At 37.5% G+C, this 20,934-nt stretch overlaps 1 protein-coding gene across 2 annotated transcripts in view; it reads right to left on the bottom strand.

Annotated features, from left to right (window-relative positions):
• The window catches only part of ARID2 (AT-rich interaction domain 2), a 176,521-nt gene that overhangs the window by 3,510 nt on the left and 152,077 nt on the right, over positions 1–20,934 (bottom strand). For both annotated transcript variants that reach the window (XM_087723544.1, XM_087723543.1), the window contains 2 exons: positions 18,094–18,217; positions 17,921–18,012 (listed from right to left, as the gene is read on the bottom strand). In XM_087723544.1, coding sequence (XP_087579670.1) covers positions 17,921–18,012; positions 18,094–18,217 — 216 coding nt within the window. The remainder of the gene's footprint in view (positions 1–17,920; positions 18,013–18,093; positions 18,218–20,934) is intronic.

Consider the following 20,934-nt stretch of genomic DNA (forward strand, 5'->3'; position numbering starts at 1 on the left):
AACGTCTCAACAATACAACGTGCGGTCTTGATAGTCTGAGACTGATGTTGACACTTTTGCCACTGGACGGTCCAGTTGGACCTAAACTGCCCCTTAGAGATGGTGGACAGGAAGACAAAGTCTTGCTGGTCTCAGGGACATCGTAAAGTTCCTGATTGACCCAAGGGAAGCGCTTCAGGCTGGCGGCAAACAGGCAGCCCCCAGGCTGACAAAGTCGGAGACGGCCCCGGAAGGAAGGAAGTGAAAGTTAGTCCATTGGGTGAGGTTTTTTTTTCTATTTTAAGAAAGATTGCCCAAAGAAACTTTTTTTAAAAAGATAAATTAGTCCTTTAAGTAAAAGAATAAAGCGGCGAGTTTAATTCTTATTGGACTGTCTTGAAAAGTTCTTTTTTTCCTTGTAATGACATTTTGTGGATTGAAGTGACCGTAACGTTTCCTGTTTCTCCGCTTGAAGTGAATGGATTGATTTTTTCCCCCCTCTATTTTTTGTCACCTTATTTTTTGGCTTGAATTAAAATTCTCTTTTATTTTAACAATTTCCTCCTACCATTTGTAATTAAATTCCACCAAAGATAATTAAAGATTTGTTTTCTATAAGATTGAGAAAAGTATGAAAAAGTTGAATCTGCCATTCGGAAGTCAGAGCCTGGTGTTCTTTTTTTGAAACAATGTATTCTTTGTTCATTCCTATTTGATCTTATTGACTTTGTAACTGAAGGGTTTGCAACTTGCTTACAAAATCTGATAAAGAGCCAAGGACATGAATTGTTTTTTGCAGGTGCTTTTGGAAAATATTTTGGCAAGGGAAGGAAAAGGAAAGAAAAACATAGAACCCTTCTCTTTTGAAGAGTACAAAAGAACTTAATGTGTGCGTGTGTGTGTGTGTGTGTCCCAGGAGGAGCCGTTGGAGCTGCCGCCAGACTCCGACAGCGAGGGGCCCTATGAGTCAGCTCTGGAGGACCCTGGACAAGGTTCCGACTCAGAGCAGGGTGCAGAGAGGCTGGCTGGCCACCAGGAGGCACCTAAGCCTTGGACTAGTGGGGAGGAGACAAGGGAGTTGTTCCTGGATGTCTGGCAACGCCGGGCAGATCGACGTAGAGAGCAGCTATGCAGTTACCAAAGATAATTGGACCCAGGTGATTTTAATTAGGCTCCTTCCAAGATAGTATTTAAAGAGAGACTGGGAGGAGCCTGGTTTTGCAGGATTCAACATCATTCCTAACGCTGGAGAAGCTGTTATCTGTCGAAGTCTGAGTTGCTGCCAAGGTTCTTATCTGCTTGTTATGCTTGGCTTTCAGCCACCGAGGTTTTAGTTTCTTGCTAATAAAGTGCTGTGACATTCCAGTTAAGCTTGTCTCGGCATTCCTTACTGGATGGAGGAGGGGGTCAGAATATATATATATTTATTTAAAGTCACAACCCCTGGTATGCCCAAATATGGGAGGAAGGTCACACTTCCACTCTCTGTCTTCAGCTCGTCACAAGAGACCATCCAGACAGAAACCCAATATTTTTTACTGTTGCCTTTTTGTTACATTTGTTATATTTATGTTATATATATATACACACATACACACATACACACACACACACACACACACACACACACACAAAAGAGGCTTGGAAGGCTAGAGTGGCAGTGGCTATCAAACTCCTTTTTTCTTTTTCTCTCCTTCATCTTTTTTTTGTGGGGGGGGGGAATGGATCAATATGCAGATGAGGAAACCTTAAAATTTTGAAATATCCTGGCTGGAATTCAAAATATTTTGGAAGGATTTGGGAGATTTGACAAGAAGTTGGATAGACTATTGTTTCTCACAGCAAAACATGATGAGGTTGGAGCCCCCAAAATTAAAGAAGAGAATGAAAAATTTATTTATAAAATTTATTTATTTATAAAATTTATATGCCGCCCAATCCCGAAGGACTCTGGGCGGCTTACAAAAAAGAGAAAAAAAGACACATAACGAACACATAACGAAAGAAAACGGTTTAAAATAGCAACACCTCATACATTCATTCTAATCGGGGCTGGACCTCAACAGTGAGGTCAACAGCCCCAGGTCTGCTGGAACAGCCAAGTTTTTACAGCTTTCCTGAAGGCCATGAGAGTGGGTATGGTCCGGATCTCTGGGGGTAGCTGATTCCAAAGAGTCGGAGCAGCCACAGAGAAGGCTCTCCTCCGGGGGCCCGCCAGCCGACACAGTCTGGCTGACGGCATCTGAAGGAGGCCCAATCTGTGGGATCTTACTGGCCGCTGGGAGGTATGTGGCAGTAGGCGGTCTCAAAGGTACTCTGGCCCTAAGTCATGTAGGGCTTTAAAGGTAATAACCAACGCCTTGCATTGCGTCCGGAGACCAATTGGTAGCCAGTGCAGCTCGCGGAGGACAGGTATAACATGGGTGTACCTTGGTGCACCCAATATCGCTCGCGCGGCCGCATTCTGGACTAACTGCAGTCTCCAAATGCTTTTCAAGTGTAGCCCCATGTAGAGCATGTTGCAATAGTCCAGCCTTGAGGTGACAAGGGCATGAGTAACCGTTTGAAGTGCCTCCCGATCCAAATAGGGCCGCAATTGGTGCATCAGACGAACCTGGGCAAAGGCCCCCCTGGTCAATATAGAAGATAAAGACAAGATAATAGATGAACTTTTTAATGGAGCAAATATGGGTGAAAGTGCTAGTCGTTACTTTTAAAGCCCTACATGGTTTAGGACCTGGCTACCTGAGAGACTGCCTCCTGCCATTTACCTCCCAACAACCAATAAGATCGCACAGGTTGGGCCTCCTTCGGGTACCGTCGACCGGACAATGCCGGCTGGCGGCCCCTCGGGGGAGGGCTTTCTCTGTAGCTGCGCTGGCCCTGTGGAACGAACTACCCCTAGAGATCCGGACCCTCACCACTCTCCTGGCCTTCCGTAAAGCCACCAAGACCTGGCTGTTCCGGCAGGCCTGGGGCTGTTGATTAATATCCAGCCCCTCTTGGACAGAATGGATGTTGTGTTAATTTTAATATTGTATTTCTTATTTTAAAATTTTTAAAAATGCTTTTATCTTGCCTGTGAGCCGCCCAGAGTCCCAATGGGAGTGGGCGGCATACAAATTTCATTAAACTAAACTAAACTAAATGGAAAGAAGGGAAGATGGGAAGATGGGAAAGTGAATTTGACAATTTGGAGCTTTATCCCAGATTTCAAGATACAGGAAGAAAAAAAAGGGTGATAATGATGGAGTTAGGAAGAGAAACCTTTTCAGAAATAAGCCTGACAACCAAAGACAAGCTAATTTTACTAACAATTCAAGGGCAAGGAGACTATTTGAGATATCTTTTAAGCAATAAAGCGCGGAGAGTTTATAAAAACTTTATAAACGAGCTGAAAAGAGAATTGACACAACAACTGGCAAGAGAGATAAGACTGTTTTGCCACTGGAAAGATACAGGTTGATAATGAAAGTTGATGATAAAAAGTTAATTTTTGGTGATTAATAAGTAGGAATTTCAGTATTTTGTGGATTGTTTTAGATTGTTATTAAATGTCTATTCATTAACATATAATTAACTATGACATCAATAATGAAATGATAACCTTAACTAGTATAAGTAACTTGGTTATAAATTGTAAATTGGGACTTGGAGAAAAGACCTATAAATTTTATTAATAAATTTTTGTTTAGATCTTGTTATAAAGGTATAATCTCTTTGGGTCTGATGAGAGGAGATGTGATATAAATAGTAAAGAATTTTTCGTTAACCACAACAATAACAAGGAATGTTAATGGATATTTTTGGTGATTAATAAGTAGGAATGTTAGTATTTTGTAGATTGTTTTAGATTGTTATTAAATGTTCATCTGTTAACATATAATTATGATAATAATAATGAAATGATAACCCTAATTAGTAAAAATAACTTGGATCTAAATTGTAAATTGGGACCTAGGGAAAAGACCTATAAATTTTATTAATAAATTCTTGTTTAGATCTTGCTATAAAGGTATAATTTCTTTTAGGCCTGATGAGAGGAGAGGTGATATAAATAGTAAATAATTTTTAGTTAACTACAATAATAACAAGGACATGTTAATGGATAATGTTTAATGATATATACATGTGCGGTAAAAACGAATTGGATATAAGCTGGGGGGGGGAATGTTTAGATATCTTATTAATTGATCTTGTTTCAGAATATGATATAAAGGTGTAATGTTATTGGAGGTTTATTGAAATTGTTAATGAATGCTAGTAGATGGTTGTGTCTTTAAATACAAATGATTTCAGATAAAAGCACATTTAAATAATTGTAGTTAAATGAGAATTATGATACATTGATAGTAAAATACATAAAGATTTTTGATTTAAAATGTACAATTCAATATGAATGAAGTATATGTAATGATTGTGGAAGAAACTCACAAAATGTATTTGTAACCAATCAACACACTTTCTACAAGATGTAAAGAAGGATGATTCTTTTTTTGTGTTATTTGTTTAATTAAAACAATACAAAACTTTTCAAAAAAAGTCACAGAAATTAAAAAGGAACAATTTAAGTTACAGGCCTTCATGGACGATTTAGTTTTTGTTTTGGAGGATCCTTTAAAGTCTGGTATGAAACTTATTGAGGAATTGACAGAATATGGGAAAGTAGCGGGTCTGAAAATAAATATGAAAAAGACTAAAATGTTGGTTAAAAATATGACACCTGACTTGAAAGAGGATTTAATGAAGAAATTGGGTATTCAAAACATCAAAAAAGTGAAATATCTAGATATACATTTAACAGCAAGGTGTGTGGCCATCAAAGAAGACAATTATATTAATTTGATTAATAAAACTAAGCAAGATTTAGAAAGGTGGAGAAATTTATAATTGTCCCTGATGGGTAGGATTGCGGTCATAAAGATGAATGTACTACCAAAATTTCTTTTCTTGTTTCAGAACATTCCCATCAAATTAGAAAAAGGTTTTTTTAAGAACCAATTGGTCTCTATATAACAGGGGGGGGGGAAATCAAGAATAAAACTTAAAGCTATGCAAGACACCAAAGAAAAAGGAAGATTTGGCATATCGGACTGGGAACTTTATTATACTGCGGCTATTCTTATATGGGTAAAAGAATGGATAATGTTAAGAAATAAAAGATTACTCAAATTGGAAGGCCTCATGACCTCCAAGCAGGATGGCATGTCTTCCTGTGGTTTGAAAAAGAATTTGCACGTAAGTATTTTCATAGACACTATGTTAGACAGTCCCTGATATTAGTTTGGAACAAAATTAAACATGACCACTATATAGAAATACCCATTTGGCTATCCATGATGGAAGCATATATACACCCAGATTTAATTAACATGGAAAAATTGTTACATACAAAGAGATATTGAACAAACAGGGGGAGTTAAAAACCAGACTAGAATTTGCATCACAAGGGGTACACCTAGAATGGTGGTCTTATCTACAGATACAAACAAGGCATGCACAGGATAAGAAAAAGGAAGGCATTGCCAAAGAATACACAAGATTAGATAAGCTCCTGATAGAGACAGGTTGATTAAAGTGTTGTATAGATATCTGCTGGAATACAAACTCAAGGAAAAACATGTTAAGGAAACTATGACTGCCTGGGCGAAAATTTTTGGTTACAATGTGGAATTGGCTAAATGGGAAAGACTTTGGACATTAAATGGAAATTAACAATGGACATGGCTTATAAGGAAAACCTATACAAGATTTCCAATAGATAACATCTTCCACCAGCACGGCTCTCCAAAATGTTTAAAAATTTGGCCCCAAATTGTTGGAAGTGCAAAAAAAACCACCAGGCACCTTTTTTCAATATGTGGTGGACATGCAATGAGGCAAAAAGATATTGGAAAATGATACAATCATGGTTGGAACAAATGGTGGGAGATCAAATTCTGTTCAAACCAGAAATGTTCCTCCTAGGCATAATACCAGAGGGATATAAGAAAGATGTGCTCTATCTAATTATACATGTATTAACTGCAGCATGAATAACCTATGTGAAGTATTGGAAAAAAAGAAAATATCCCATCAGAGTTAGATATAATTAGGAAAATTTTGGCCTGTGGGGAAGGAAATAGGCTTACCCTGGAATTAAAAAATAAAAGGGAATCAGAATATTATGAAGTTTGGAAAAGATTTTATTATTGGTATAAGACAAGGTAACAAGACTGGAACAAATTGTAAATAATGTGATTGGATAGAAGGGACTTCCGGTGGGGGGGGGGGGTTGCCGGTGGGGGCTGGTCGTTAACAGCTCCGGAATCCTGGTTGCGTTAAACTGTCTGAACAGCAATCCATCAGCCGTTTGACAGCTTGTCTACCTTTTCTTCAGGCTAAAGAGATAAGGTGAGCTAATTGTGCTGGGCAGCGCGCCAACTAACTTTCTCAGACTGACTCTGGGAGGGAAGGAAGGGCACCCGAAAGCAGAATTGCCTCCGTGCCAAGAATTCCTGCTGCTTATTAGCAGCACAAAGCAAACCACTCACCCTCAGAACAAAATTTGATCTACTGAATTCAAGACGAGCAGAGCCTATACACGTGAATTTTTAATTGTTTGTATTAATCCTTAGCTTCATTGATACAAGAATTCCTTCTGATACCTTACTTGTTAAAGAGATATACAAAATGGCACCGAGCAGCTTTGTAACACTGATTGGGCTTTGAATTTCTACGGAGTTTAAAACTTCAAAGAAAAGGAGTGATTTATTACTAAATTAAACAGCAATTGCTGTACAATCGACCAGCATAGATTTATTAATTGGCTGAAGAAGATTAAAAAAGCAACAATCACAACGAACACCAGTTACCGGTCAAGATGCTACAGGTACCAGCTTAGAAGCAGTGGGAGGAGCCAGACCAAAGGTTAAATTCCAGGATGTTCAGATGGCTCTAAAAAAGCTTCAGGGAGCCAAAGATGACAACTAAGTTCCTAACATGGAACGTCAATGGATTAAACTCTCCACAGAAAAGAAAGAAAATAAATCACTATCTTAAACAGTTCAAGAATGATATAATTTGTTTGCAAGAAACTCACATTAGATCAACTGATCAAAAATATTTGATTAATACAAGACTTGGACAACAGTTTATAGCTTCTGCTTCAGAGAAGAAAAATGGTATAGTTATATACTTAAGGAAGGATATGAAAGCTGAATTAATCGAAGCAGATCCCCAAGGAAGATACATCGCAATAGACTTGGTATTAGAAGGGAAAAGGACATTGCTACTGGGAATATATGCTCCCAATCAACAACAAGATGGATTTTATAGAAAGCTTCATGCCAAATTAGTACAGTGGGATTATAGGTCCTGCATACTATTGGGTGACTGGAACGGTGTTATGGACACTAAGAAAGATAAGAAGGCTTCTCGGCCAAATACTCAAATCAAAACAGGGTTGTCCCTTGTCCCCATTATTGTTTATTATAACTTTGGAAATATTGTTGAATAAAATACGGGGCTTGGAGGGCTTAAAGGGAATTAAGATTAGGCAGCAAGAATATAGAGTACGTGCTTTTGCGGATGATCTGGTTATAATATTAACCCAACCACAGGAATCTAGTAAGATCTTAATGAATATGATTAGTCAATATGGTCAAGGGTCAGGATTTAAAATAAATCTAGAGAAAACAAAAATATTAGCTACAAATATGAATACTAAACAAAAGCAAGAACTAGAAGGAATGATAGGATGTGAAATAGTTAAAAAGCTCAAATATTTAGGAGTTCATATTTCAACCTCAAACAGGAAGTTATATAAGTATAATTATGAATCACTTTGGCATAGTATACAGACAGAGATGAAAAAATGGGAGAAGTTACAGTTATCTTTGCTGGGAAGAATAGCAGCAGTGAAAATGAATATTTTACCTAATTTTTTATTCTTTTCCAAATGCTACCTATACTTTAAAAAGATGTGAACCTGTTAGAATGGCAGAAGGGTATTAATAAATTTGTATGGGCAGGAAACAAGCCGAGAGTAAAACTAAAAATAATGCAAGATGCGCGTGAGAGGGGAGGTTTGAAACTACCCAATTTAAAACTATACTATGATGCAGTAGCTTTATCTGTAATTAGTGATTGGATTAATTTAACAGATTATAGAATACTTAATATCGAGGGGCATGATCTGGTATATGGTTGGCATGCTTACCTGTTATATAACAAAAAAGTGGACAAGAATTTTAAAAGTCACATTTTAAGGAATGCTCTACTGCGGGTCTGGAAAAAATATCAATACAAATTAAATGGTAAGATACCTATGTGGGCAATTCCTAGACATGCAATAGAAAATATGAACATAGTACAAAAACAGGATATAATTACTTACAGACAGCTTCTTACCCTAGAAAGGGGTGTATTACAACTAAAATTCTTGGATGAATTAAAAGAGGAAAAGGTAATCTAAACATGGTTCCAGTACGGACAGCTACAGGCCAGGTGGAAAACAGATCAAAAAATTGGTTTTATGCTCTCACAACAGTCACTCGTGCCCTTGTGACCTCTAGGCTGGAGTACTGCAACGTGCTCTACATGGGGCTGCCCTTGAAGAGTATTCGGCGACTTCAGCTTGTCCAGAATGCAGCCGCGCGAGCGATCGTGGGTGCGCCTCGATTCACCCACGTAACACCTATCCTCCGCGAGCTGCACTGGCTGCCTGTTGATCTCCGGGTACGCTTCAAGGTGCTAGTCGTCACCTACAAAGCCCTTCATGGTATTGGATCTGGGTACTTGAGAGACCGCCTACTGCCAATTACCTCCACTAGACCAATAAGATCCCACAGACTAGGCCTCCTCCGAATTCCATCAGCCGGCCAGTGTCGACTGGCGACTACCCGGAGGAGGGCCTTCTCTGTGGCTGCTCCGACCCTCTGGAACGAACTCCCCGTGGAGATTCGTACCCTCACCACCCTCCAGGCCTTCCGCATAGCCCTTAAAACCTGGCTGTTCCGACAGGCCTGGGGCTAAAGACTTGCAGCCCCACTTCGAATGGTATGATTGTTGTGCTTTTTAATTGTGTATGGTTTTTATGTTTTGTAACTTGTCTGTTTTTCCCCTCCCTTGAGTTGTGAGCCGCCCTGAGTCCCTTTCAGGGAAAAGGGCGGCATACAAATAAAGCAAAATAAAAAAATAAATAATAAATAATAAGTCAAGGATAATTTATTTAAACAAATAAGAGATCAAAGCTTAATGCATATAAAGAGACTATATAATGTATTAATACAGATGGACTCTGAAACAGAATTAGTTAAAGACTGTATGATAAAGTGGGCTCAAAATATTGAAGAACCAATAATGTTGGATACATGGGAAAGGATTTGGGTAAGAAATGTAAAATTTACACAAGCCCAAAACTTGAGAGAAAACTTTTACAAGATGTTTTATAGATGGCATTTAGATCCTAAAAAGTTGGCTTCTATGTATCCGAACTTACAACCCAAATGCTGGAGATGTGATTCTCTTGATGCTACATATTTTCATATATGATGGACTTGCAAAAAGGTTAAGGCATTTTGGATTAAAATATGGTGGATTATGTAAAATGTTCTTAAAAAAAGGATAAAGTTTACCCCTCAGTTATTTTTGTTAGGTATAATTACTGATTGTACAGCTGTAGAGATTAATTTGATTTTGTACTTAATAACTGCAGCTAGATTGTTGGTGGTGCAATACTGGAAGAAGGAAGATTTGCCTACAATTCAAGAATGGACATTGAAAGTCACAAATTTAGCCGAGATGGCTAAAATATCTGCATATCTTAAGGACTACTCAAACGAGAGATATAAACGAGACTGGAAAAAATGGATCGATTATACTCAAAATCAATATGGGACTAAGAGGTTTAAAGGTTAAAGGTTTAAATTCTAGATAGCTTATGATTAAGATCAGGAATGATATAAATTGTTTAAAGTTAGCCTAGCAAGGAGGAGCTAAATTCAATTTAAAGGTGTTATCAATTTTCTATTCTTTTTTCAAATATATTTTAGACTGTTTTTGTTAAAGATTTATACCGTGTATGGGTTCTGGGAAGTCAGGGGAGGGAAGGTTGGGGGGGAGGGGGGAAGGAAGGAAGTATATTAGGCTTGATGAGGGGTGTTAGATTTTAAAGTAATATGATTGCACATGTATACTGTTTTATCTTTTCTTTAAAAACTAAGATATGTTAAGTATATTGATATGGAAGCATAAATACCATAAACATAGAATGGAGTTTGCTCAGAAGCTGAAATACACCAAGTGAATGAGAGGAAGAGTGGGAAGCAGAGGAGAGAAGAAAGATAGGAAGAGAGGGATAGGAGAGAGGATAAGTGGGGAAGATGAGGAGAATAAGGAGGAGTGGAATGAGGAGAGAGGAGAAGGAGAAAGGAAGGGGAAGTAGAGTAGAAAAGGATGATGGAGGGAAGAAAGGAGGTAAGGAGGGGGAGGAGAGAGGCAGAAGAAAGTGGTGTATGGAGAGCAGAAGAGCTAATAATTGGTTATTATCTTTCTGGGAGTTGATGGCAAGAGGAACTGATGTAATTATTACTTGATACAATATCATATTGGCTATGTAATATTATACATGTGATTGTATGTCACATGTATAATAGCCGAGGTGACGCAGTGGTTAGGGTGCAGTACTGCAGGCCACTTCAGCTGACTGTTATCTGCAGTTCAGCGGTTCTAATCTCACCGGCTCAAGGTTGACTCAGCCTTCCATCTTTCCGAAGTGGGTGAAATGAGGACCCAGACTGTGGGGGCGATATGCTGACTCTGTAAACCGCTTAGAGAGGGCTGAAAGCCCTATGAAGTGGTATATAAGTCTAACTGCTATTGCTATTGCTATTGCTATTATATGTTATGAAAATGGAAAATAAAAAAAGTATTTTGAAAAAAAAATGTGATTGGATAGAAGAATAGATAATGTATTAAGTAGGCTGACAGCTAATGAATGAGATTATGTGTCTATACTGTGATTGTATGGCCATAACGGCTTTGCTGTGCTGCACTATTTTAAATGTAAAAACAATAAAAATATATTTGAAGAGAAAAAGTCGCAAAATGATGATCATGTGATTGTGAGACTCATAAATGCAAGCCAGTTGCCAACTGCCCAAATTGTGATCATGTGACTGCAGGGTGCTGAACTTTGAGGCCTGATCATAAGTGCCATTTGTTCAGCATCACTGCAAATTCAAATAGTGAAAAAGTGATTGTTAATTGCGAACTATCAGGAGCCGTTGTGGAGCAGTGATTAGAATGTAGTATTGCACGCTAATTCTGCTCACATCCTGACTGGCTGAAGATTGACTCAGCCTTTCATCTTCCCAAGGTCAGTAAAATCAGGACCCAGAGTATTGGGGGAAATATGCTGACTCTGTAAACTGTTTAGAGAGGCTTTGTAAAGCACCATGAAACAGTAGATAAATAGATAGAAAAGGGAGTTGCGTGTCACAACAAAAAAAAGAAAGGCGAGGAAAAAAGAAGGGAAGAGAATTGAGCAGACAGGTACCACAAAGAAAGGGGGGGAAATATAATAAGAAAAGAAAAAGGGAAAATAGGGCAAGGAGACAAAAGGAAATCCTGAAGAGGGTACAACAAATGGCACAGTAAAAAGTCACAAAAAAGAGTGGGAAGAAAGGATATATAAATAGTAGGAAGAGAAAGAAGAAGTAGTTCAGAGATTGGGATAAAAGGTTCTTTAAAAATAAGTGAAAAACTACTTCATACTGCTCTTATAACAGTAGTTGGTCGTAAAAAAGATCAATATTTCACATTTTATAAAGTAACATGTTATAAATTGAGTACGATGCAGTATAGCAGCACATGAGCTATAGTTTCAATGGCTGTTAATAGTTTTGTATGCACTCACAACAATTTTGTATGCACTCACAATTATATTATTTTCTACTTTTGAAATACATTTTAGATATTTCTTTAAAAATGAAACTTACATTTCCATTTCCAGGCACACATTAGTTGACTCTTTTCACTGTGCATAGATATTTTTTTTCTTATTTTTAGTCATTAACACAAGGTATTTATCATTTGATCCTCTTGTATTATGTTTAAAATGTATGTTAAATTATGTTATGTTTAAAAATTTGTGACCATGAATGGCAGTGTATATGTTAAATATACAGACAAACTTCTAATAGACTAGAGCAGGGGTCTACAACTGTAAACACTCAAAGAGCCATTTGGACCCATTTCTCACAGAAAAAAACAACACTGGGAGCCACAAAACCTGGGTGGGTGTGGCCAACTTGACATCACTCCCTCCCCCCTAGTCACATAACGCCCCAGCCATACCTACCCAGCTGGTCATTAGGGTAGAGAATCGGTTGTTAAACTATTTGCAACAGCCCTCCCCTCCCAGCCACTTCTTTTTTTTTTTTGAAAAGTTTTATTGTTTTAATTAAACAAAAACACAAAAAAAGAATCATCCTTTGTTACATCTTGTAGAAAGCATGTTGATTGGTTACAAATACATTTTGTGCGTTTCTTCCACAATCATTACATATACTTCATTCAAATTGAATTGTACATTTTAAATGAAAACATTTATGTATTTTACTATCACTGTACCACCATTCTCATTTAATTATCATTACTTAAATGTGTTTTTTATCTGGAATCATTTGTATTTAAAGACACAACCACCTACTGGCATTCATTCGCAATTTCAATAAACCTCCAATAACATTACACCTTTATAACATATTCTGAAGCAAAATCAGTTAATAAGATATCTAGGCATCCCCCCCTTTCCCCCCCAACTCACAATTTAAATCTTATATCCAATTTGCTTTTACTAATACAACACATATATGTATATCATTAAACAACATCTTGTCTTTATCTTCTATATTTTCATTCTCTTCTTTAATTTTTGGGGCTCCAACCCCATCATCTTTTGCTGTGAGAAACAATAGTCTATCCAACTTCTTCTCAAATCTCCCAAATCCTTCCAAAATATTTTGAATTTCAGCCAGGATGTTTCAAAATTTTAAGGTTTCCTCATCTCAATATTGATCCATTTTTCAAAAAAAAAAATGAAGAAAAAAAGAAAAAAGGAGTCTGATAGCCACTGCCACTCTAGCCTTCCAAGCCTCTTTTGTGTGTGTGTGTGTGTATGTTTGTTTGTATGTGTGTATGTATCTCTCTCTATATCTATCTATCATCTATCTATCTATCTATCTATCTATCTATCTATCTATCTATCTATCATCTATCTATCTATCTATCTATCTATCTATCTATCTATCTATCTATCTATCTATCTATCTATCTATCTAATTAGTGTCACAACCCCTGGTATGCCCAAATATGGGAGGAAGCTCACTGCTTCCATTCTCTGTCTATCGGCTCGTCACAAGAGACCATCCAGACAGAAACCCAATATTTTTACTGTTGCCTTTGTTACATTTGTGTTGTATTTGTGCATATAAATAAATAAAGGGAGACTAGTATAGATCTATTTCAAGCTATTTAGCGCTCATCAGCTAGCCATACCCTTACTGGGATTCGGACCTGGGCTGTATTACATATTAGGCAGATGTGTTAACCACTAAGCCACAGGCACTCCTCCTTTATCAGCTGAGCCAGGGAAATAGGTATGTAATTAGTGTCCCAACCCCTGGTATGCCCAAATATGGGAAGAAGCTCACTGCTTCCATTCTCTGTCTATCGGCTCATCACAAGAGACCATCCAGACATTTGTGCTGATAAATAAATAAAGGGAGACTAGTATAGATCTATTTCAAGCTATTTAGCTCTTATCAGCTAGCCATACCCTTACTGGGATTCAAACACATGGTCTGTAACGTATTACATATTAGGCAGATGTGGTTAAAACATCTGCCTAATATGTAATACAGCCCAGGTTCGAATCCCAGTAAGGGTATGGCTAGCTGATGAGAGCTAAATAGCTTGAAATAGATCTATACTAGTCTAAATAAAGTCTCCCTTTATTTATTTATCAGCACAAATACAACGTATGTATGTATGTATGTATGTATGTATGTATGTATGTATGTATGTATGTATAAAGTTAACTTAAGCCCAAGTTCTTTTATACTCTTCAAAGGAGAAGGGTTCTATTTTTTTCTTTCCTTTCCTTCTCTTGCCAAAATATTTTCCAAAAGCACCTGGAAAAAACAATTCGTGCCCTTGACTCTTTATCAGATTTTGTAAGCAAGTTGCAAACCCTTCAGTTACAAAGTCAGTAAGATCAAATAGGAATGAACAAATGATACATTGTTTCAAAGAAAGAACTCCAGACTCTGGCTTCCAAATGGCAGATTCAACTTTTTCATACTTTTCTCAATCTTATAGAAAAGAAAAATCTTTAGTTGTCTTTGGTGGAATTTAACAACAAATAGTAGGAAGACTTTGTTAAAATAAAAAAGAGAGTTTTAATTTAAGCCAAAAAATACGGTGATAAAAAATAGAGGGGAAAAAATCAATCCGTTCACTTCAAGCGGAGAAACAGGAAACATTACGGTCACTTCAATCCACAAAATATCGTTACAAGAAAAAACAAAAACTTTCCAAGGCAGTCCAATAAGAATTAAATTCGCCGCTTTTTTCTTTTACTTAAAGGACTAATTTATCTTTTTAAAAAAAGTTTCTTTGGGCAATCTTTCTCAGAATAAAAAAAAACCTCACCCGATGGACTCACTTTCACTTCCTTTCTTCCGGAGTCGTCTTTGACTTTGTCAGCCTGGGGGCTGCCTGTTTGCCACTGGCTTGAAGCGCTTCCCTTGGGTCAATCAGGGACTTTGCGATGTCCCTGAGACCAGCAAGGCTTTGTCTTCCTGTTCACCATCTCTATGGGACAGTTTAGGTCCTGCTGGACCATCCAGTGGCAAAAGTGTCAACGGCGGTCTCGGACTGTCGAGACCGCACGTTGTGTTGTTGCGATGTTGGCTCCTCCTTCACCCTCCCAGCCATTTCTTGTCACACCCGGTGTTGCCTCCCGGCTGCTTGCCTCAAAGGCCTCAACATATTTATAGTTCTGTAAAAATGTTGTTTTCTCTCTCCCTCTCTCCCTCCCTCCTCTGTCTCGCTTTCCCTCCCCTAGCTCTCACTTTCTCTTTTCCCTCTCTTTCGCTTCTCTCTCTCTCTCCCCCCTTACCTTCCCTCTTTCTGTCTCTCTTTCCCTACCTCTCTCTCTTTCCCTTCCTCTCTCTCGCTTTCTTTCCTTCCGTCTTTCTCTTTTTTCTCTCTCCTTTTCTTTCCCCCTCTCTCTAGGTCTCTTGGTTCTCTCTCTCTTTCCCTCCCACTTCTGTCTCCCTCTTTCTCTCTTTCTCTTTTTCCCTCCCTCTCTGTCTTTCTCTTTCCCTCTCTCTTTTCTCCCTCTCTCTCTTTCTTTCTCCCCCCTCTTTCTGTGTGTGTCTCTCTCTCTGTGTCTCTTTCTGTCTCCTGGGGGTGGGGGGAGAAAGAAACTCCTGAACTGGTGCTGGGAATCTCACATCCGGAGGCTGATGAGCCCAGGAGCACCGTGCCGATGATCAGTTGATCAGCGGAGAGCCAAATACCAGCTAGCCAGCAGGGAGGCGGGGCATCACAATAATGGCGGCTCTTCAGGAAAAGCAACTGACATCCGGGAGGCGACAGTGAGCTGACAGTGAGGTGCTGCCATGGGTGAGTGGGCCAGGGTCTCATTGTGGCTCTGTGTCATAATGGGCTCCAGGAGGAGGAGGGGATCCCATCTCCCCCATACTGAAGTGTTGTGGCTCGGTAGGAGCCTTTGGAGCTGCTATCAGACTCTGACACAGAAATCTCCTGTGAGTGATTTCAGAATGCTCACAGGAGAGGATAACAAGCAGCTGTGGCTCGTTAAGGATCTCCTCCTGTGGATAAAAGACTGATGGTGCCACGCCTAGTTGCAGAAGTCAACATTCCATTCCGTTCCACTCCTGTTCTAGTCACGTTCTCCGTTCGTGTGTAACCATTGAGAAAAGCATTTGGATAAGTGTCTTGATTTCTGTAATTCTGTTTGGTATTAGTTTGAGTGAAGAGTTTTTGCCAGAGCCTTTTATCTGTGTTTATTTTGGGCTCGCAGCCAGCTCGAGCCAGGACTGATAAAGACATTCCTTTGCAAGCTTCATTTGGCTTTCGTTTCTGAACGAACAAGGTGGGGGTCAGAACAGTGAAGCATGCTAAATTTCACTATGCTGTACAAGGCACTGCGAGAGCAGCGGGCAGGCCATGGAGGCAGCAACAGGAAATGTACAGCGACAAAGGCAGAATGCTGTTTCGCACAAAGGCACTTCGCTCCCACACTAAGCCTCTGGCATCGCCACTGCTGCAACAGCATTTTCATCCCTCTGGTGCAACACAGAGCCATGGCAGAGGGATGAAAGTCCTGCATGTCGCTCTGGAGCCACAGGTTACCAACACTTGCCATATACCATAGTTGTCAACAGATGGATTCATTAATATCGACCAATTATGGCTTTGGTTTGGTCATATAAATTTTTCACATTGTTTTTTATTAAGACAGAGAAAATAGCACATAAGATTTTTGAACTTAGTTGCCCTATGGTACAGGCAGCATTTCCTGCTAATGGCTGAACAGTACAGTAGTAGGAGGTTTTGGCCCATTTAGGGCAGAATGCCTCAACCACAAAGCACATTGGCTTTTTTCTTTTTCTCTTTGCAAGCCAGGATCTCTAATCTAGAAATCGCCTTGGAAACCAAACCCAGTTGCTTGCATCCCACCAACAACATGGTACACTAAAAGGCATACATTCAACATTATGATATTTTCATTTAAATCCAAATGGGTTGGGCAAAACCTGGGATAATTAAGTGTAGATTTTCAACGAGGAAAAACATTTTATAGCTACATAACTACTCATTCGCAGTTACTAGGAAAATTACCACACTTCGCACTCACATTACCTTAAATTAATTGTCGTTCATATGCCTACTTTTACGATGCATAACTGGTTTTTTTTCTTATACAGGTAGTCTTCGACTTACAACAGTTTAATGACCATTCAAAGTTACAACAGCACTGAAAAAAGTGAATTATGAACGTTTTTCATACTTATGACCATTGCAGCATCGCCATGGTCATAAGATCAAAATTCAGATGCTTGACAAGTGACTCATATTTATGACACCTGCAGTGTGCAGGGGTCATGTGATAATCTTTTGTGAACTTCTAACAAGTAAAGTCAATGGGGAAACCAGATTCACTTAACAACCGTGTTACTAACTTAACAACTACAGTGATTCACTTAACAACTATGGCAAGAAAGGTCATAAAGAGACAAAACTCACTTAACAAATGTCTCACTTAGCATCAGAAATTTTGGACTCATTTGTGGTTGTAAGCTGAGGACTACCTGCACTAAGTTTTCTTAAGAAAAAGTATTAAATATTGAAAGGAGACAATTTATTATGGTCTCACTATTACCAAAACATTAAAGACCACCACAGAGAAAAATATTGCATTACAGATCAGGCAATAAAGAAGAAAATGAGGGAATTGCTCATCTCAAGCATCTTCTAAAATTATGCCAATGAATCCAATTCTGAATATATAGACATGCACTTTTGCTGGGTGGAATAATAGTAGATAATTGAAAAAGTATGTGAAAATATCCATATACATACAAAAAAAAATGAGGGGAGGGGGAAAAAAGAAGGAACAAACATACATTAAAACCTACACCAAAATCCAAGTAACCTTAATTAAAACAACTCTTTTCCAACCCCTTTTTACACAACTATGAAAGAGAAAATGAACAGGAAGTTTAAATGTCAGAATAGATCAAAAAGAGAAAAGGAAATTCCAAGCTGGTACAATGTATTTACTAATGTTTAGGATTTACATTTGTCATCTCTGAAAATTTGCATGAGTAAATATGCAGTATTCCATTAGAGATAATCTACTCACCTGCGACCACATTCTGAATATTTACCAATATTTTTTAATATTAAGGCAGCTGTTAGTCGGATGTGTTTAGTAATTGGTCCCTCTTTTTCATCCTAAGTCAGAAAAAAAACAAGTTTTAGTATCAATATCATAACTATTTCTTTCCAGTATATCTTTATATTCATCCTACTTACTGTGAAATCTCTGAAAACGAGGTTTCGTGATCCCCTCCTTAAAGCCATGAGGGCAGCACTAGGGTGATTGACAATAGCCTTCTGTGTTCTGGGAGTAGAAGAAGAACCCCCAGCAGTTGGTGGCCTGAATAGATTTACAAATAAAAATAATTACACGGGATTTCTGGCACAAGTATTGTTTCCTTCTGTTAAACTGATGCTTGGTGCCAACAGATTCCAATTATTTTATTCCTCAAGAAAAGGTAGTTTTGTTCATGTCTTAACTAATAAAATAATAATATAATAGAGAAATTGTCATTTATTTGTAAGATGATTTGTCAACATTATTAATATACTGTATTTTTCAATTTTTGTTGATCTATCCATTTAAATAACAACTGACTTCCAAATGCAATAAGTCCTCCTCCAAATGCTAAGGGTAGAGAATGCTTCCCAAGAATTGAAAGCCTTTGGAATAAGGAACAATGGTATTTTTCTTCCAATAATCCCTATTATACTTTTAAACTATTTAAAATATTATTCTTCGGGGAGGAAAGATTATGCAGATTTAAATATTTAATTTTGCAGTGGCAGCACATCTAGAACTTTTTATTTGATCCCACAAATCTAAAAATGTATTTGCCTTCCCTGAAATAAGGCAAAATCTTCAGATGTTTTCAAAAGAAACTAACTTTGCATAAATATTAGACAGTTGTGAGAGGATGAAGAATGTCAAATTTCATGTCGGTGCAGAGAAATCAATGCAGTGATTAATTACATAATCTTCTGATACCAACTGTTTCTTGAAGCCACTTCAGCAGCATTCTTAAAGTTTTGACTACAATTTATACTCAGCTTATCTCCTCATCCTTGATACTGATGTGATACTGTCTAATATGTCATATATAGTATAGTAAGATACTCATCAATATAGCCAAAATGGGATGAAGGAGGAATACTATTACAATTCTACCAGACTACTACTACTAGTAGTAAACTGCTAGTTAACAAGGAAGACAAGTATGTCCATTGAACAACTTTTCTCAATTAATAGTTTACCAGAAAAAGAAAATGATAAAGAAAGGAAGACTAAATTAAACTAGTTGAGCTGAAAAAATATTTTAAATACTGAAATGTAAGAACTGCAATTCTATACTTGTAAAAGGAAGGAAATAATTGGGGAGAAGAGAAATAAAAAAACTGAATAAACTGAGAAGGTTCAGTGACAATGGGATAAAGACACTGAACACTGGATTTTTTAATTTGAAATTTCTTTCCATTAAAATAAATTGGTTCAGCTTTTTTGCTATCTAGCTAATACAGAATTATGTAGAAAATTGAAAAAGTAAAAAGTATTTTTATATGATACATACATCTGCCAAATATGATAGTGATGCCCTACGCTTAACTGCCAAATATTATGATGATCCAGCTTTGGAAATTTGTTATCAGTAAATAAATGTGCAAGAGTAATGTTTGTGCTCAATTCTTTAGTTGGGTTCTCTTCATCTAATTTTAGGACTTCTGTGGAGAATAGATAATGTTTTATTGTATTTATGCAGAAATATTGCACATTCAAAAGTGTTTATACAGCATAGGCAAATTACATAATGGAATTCTACTGAGAATCTTCAAAAAGGCAGGATGAGTTAGGTAACTGTCTTAACTCAAGGAACTCTGAACTGTTTTATTCTACATCAGACTTGGTGTTCACACCAATTCACAGCATAACCCTAATAATAACAAGTTTAAAGTGAAAAAATGGTTTTCAATCAAAATGGCTTATTCAAAAGGTTATCAAGTATTCCTTCAGCTTTCCTAAACTAAGTGGATATAGGGATTAAGTGGACATAGGGATTATTCAACCGACAGTAGAAATAATTTTCTCTATTCTCCTTAAAATAAATATTGAGATTGTTAAATCCACATGATGCACAAGTTAAGTTCCCACTACTGGGAAGAATAATGTTCAACTCCTATAAATGTAGCATTTAAATTATTTAAAGTCAAGTCACTAGCAGAGCTTCTTTATGGTGCACAGCTTGTCCCATTCTCTAATTTCACTTGCTCAATACAAATTTCTAAAATTGCCCCAAGTCCCAAAATATGTCTCTAATGCCACTTTAAGATTAGAGACAGAACTCATGAAACTGTGACCATATTCAACTATTGCCTGAAACTATCCTTTTAAAATATCACTTCAAACTATTCCTTTAATATGAGGGATGATTTATCTTGGCCTGATTTTTTTACAGCTCAAAACCTAGAATTTTAACACGGGGTGTATAGACTTTTTAAATCCACTGTATGTTTTCATGTTCAATGTGCAGTCCTCAAAATATGTCAGAAGAAATCTTAAGGGGCATTTGGTTTATCATTTTAAAGTGTTCTATACTATGATAAAGTTTGCTATTTACTTCACCCATCAAATCTCTATCCCCCTTTTAGATTTTTGTTTTTATATACTGTGTTTCAGGGTATTTTCTTTGTTAGGTTTTCACTTGTGGTAGCACATGTTCACTTTCAAGGGTGTTATAGAAATAATGCTGGTTCGCTTGAAATTGTGAATTTTGCTGAAACTGCATTATTTGGTTGTCACGTCGCTTTATTTTCTCTGAAATAGCTACAACTCTTTGTGTTTCCTCTTTTTCAACAATGACTGCAATTTCTTTGTTTTCCAGGTTGTATCTTTCTGTTAAGCTAATCTGATTTTTTTATTTTTCAGGTTTCCTTGCCTCAAATTCTTCAAATTACTTAAAACCAATAAGAATTTCTTTATTTTTAACTCCAGGCAGATTTTTCACTTCGTTTTTTTCCCCTTCTTAATTGCTTTATTCTTTCCAATTTTCAAGCCTAATTCTT

This window comes from Thamnophis sirtalis, unplaced genomic scaffold (genome assembly GCF_051295495.1).
Source record: "Thamnophis sirtalis isolate CommonGarterSnake01/CBP01778 unplaced genomic scaffold, rThaSir2_p1.2 scaffold_9, whole genome shotgun sequence".
Classification (NCBI taxonomy): Eukaryota; Metazoa; Chordata; class Lepidosauria; order Squamata; family Natricidae; genus Thamnophis; species Thamnophis sirtalis.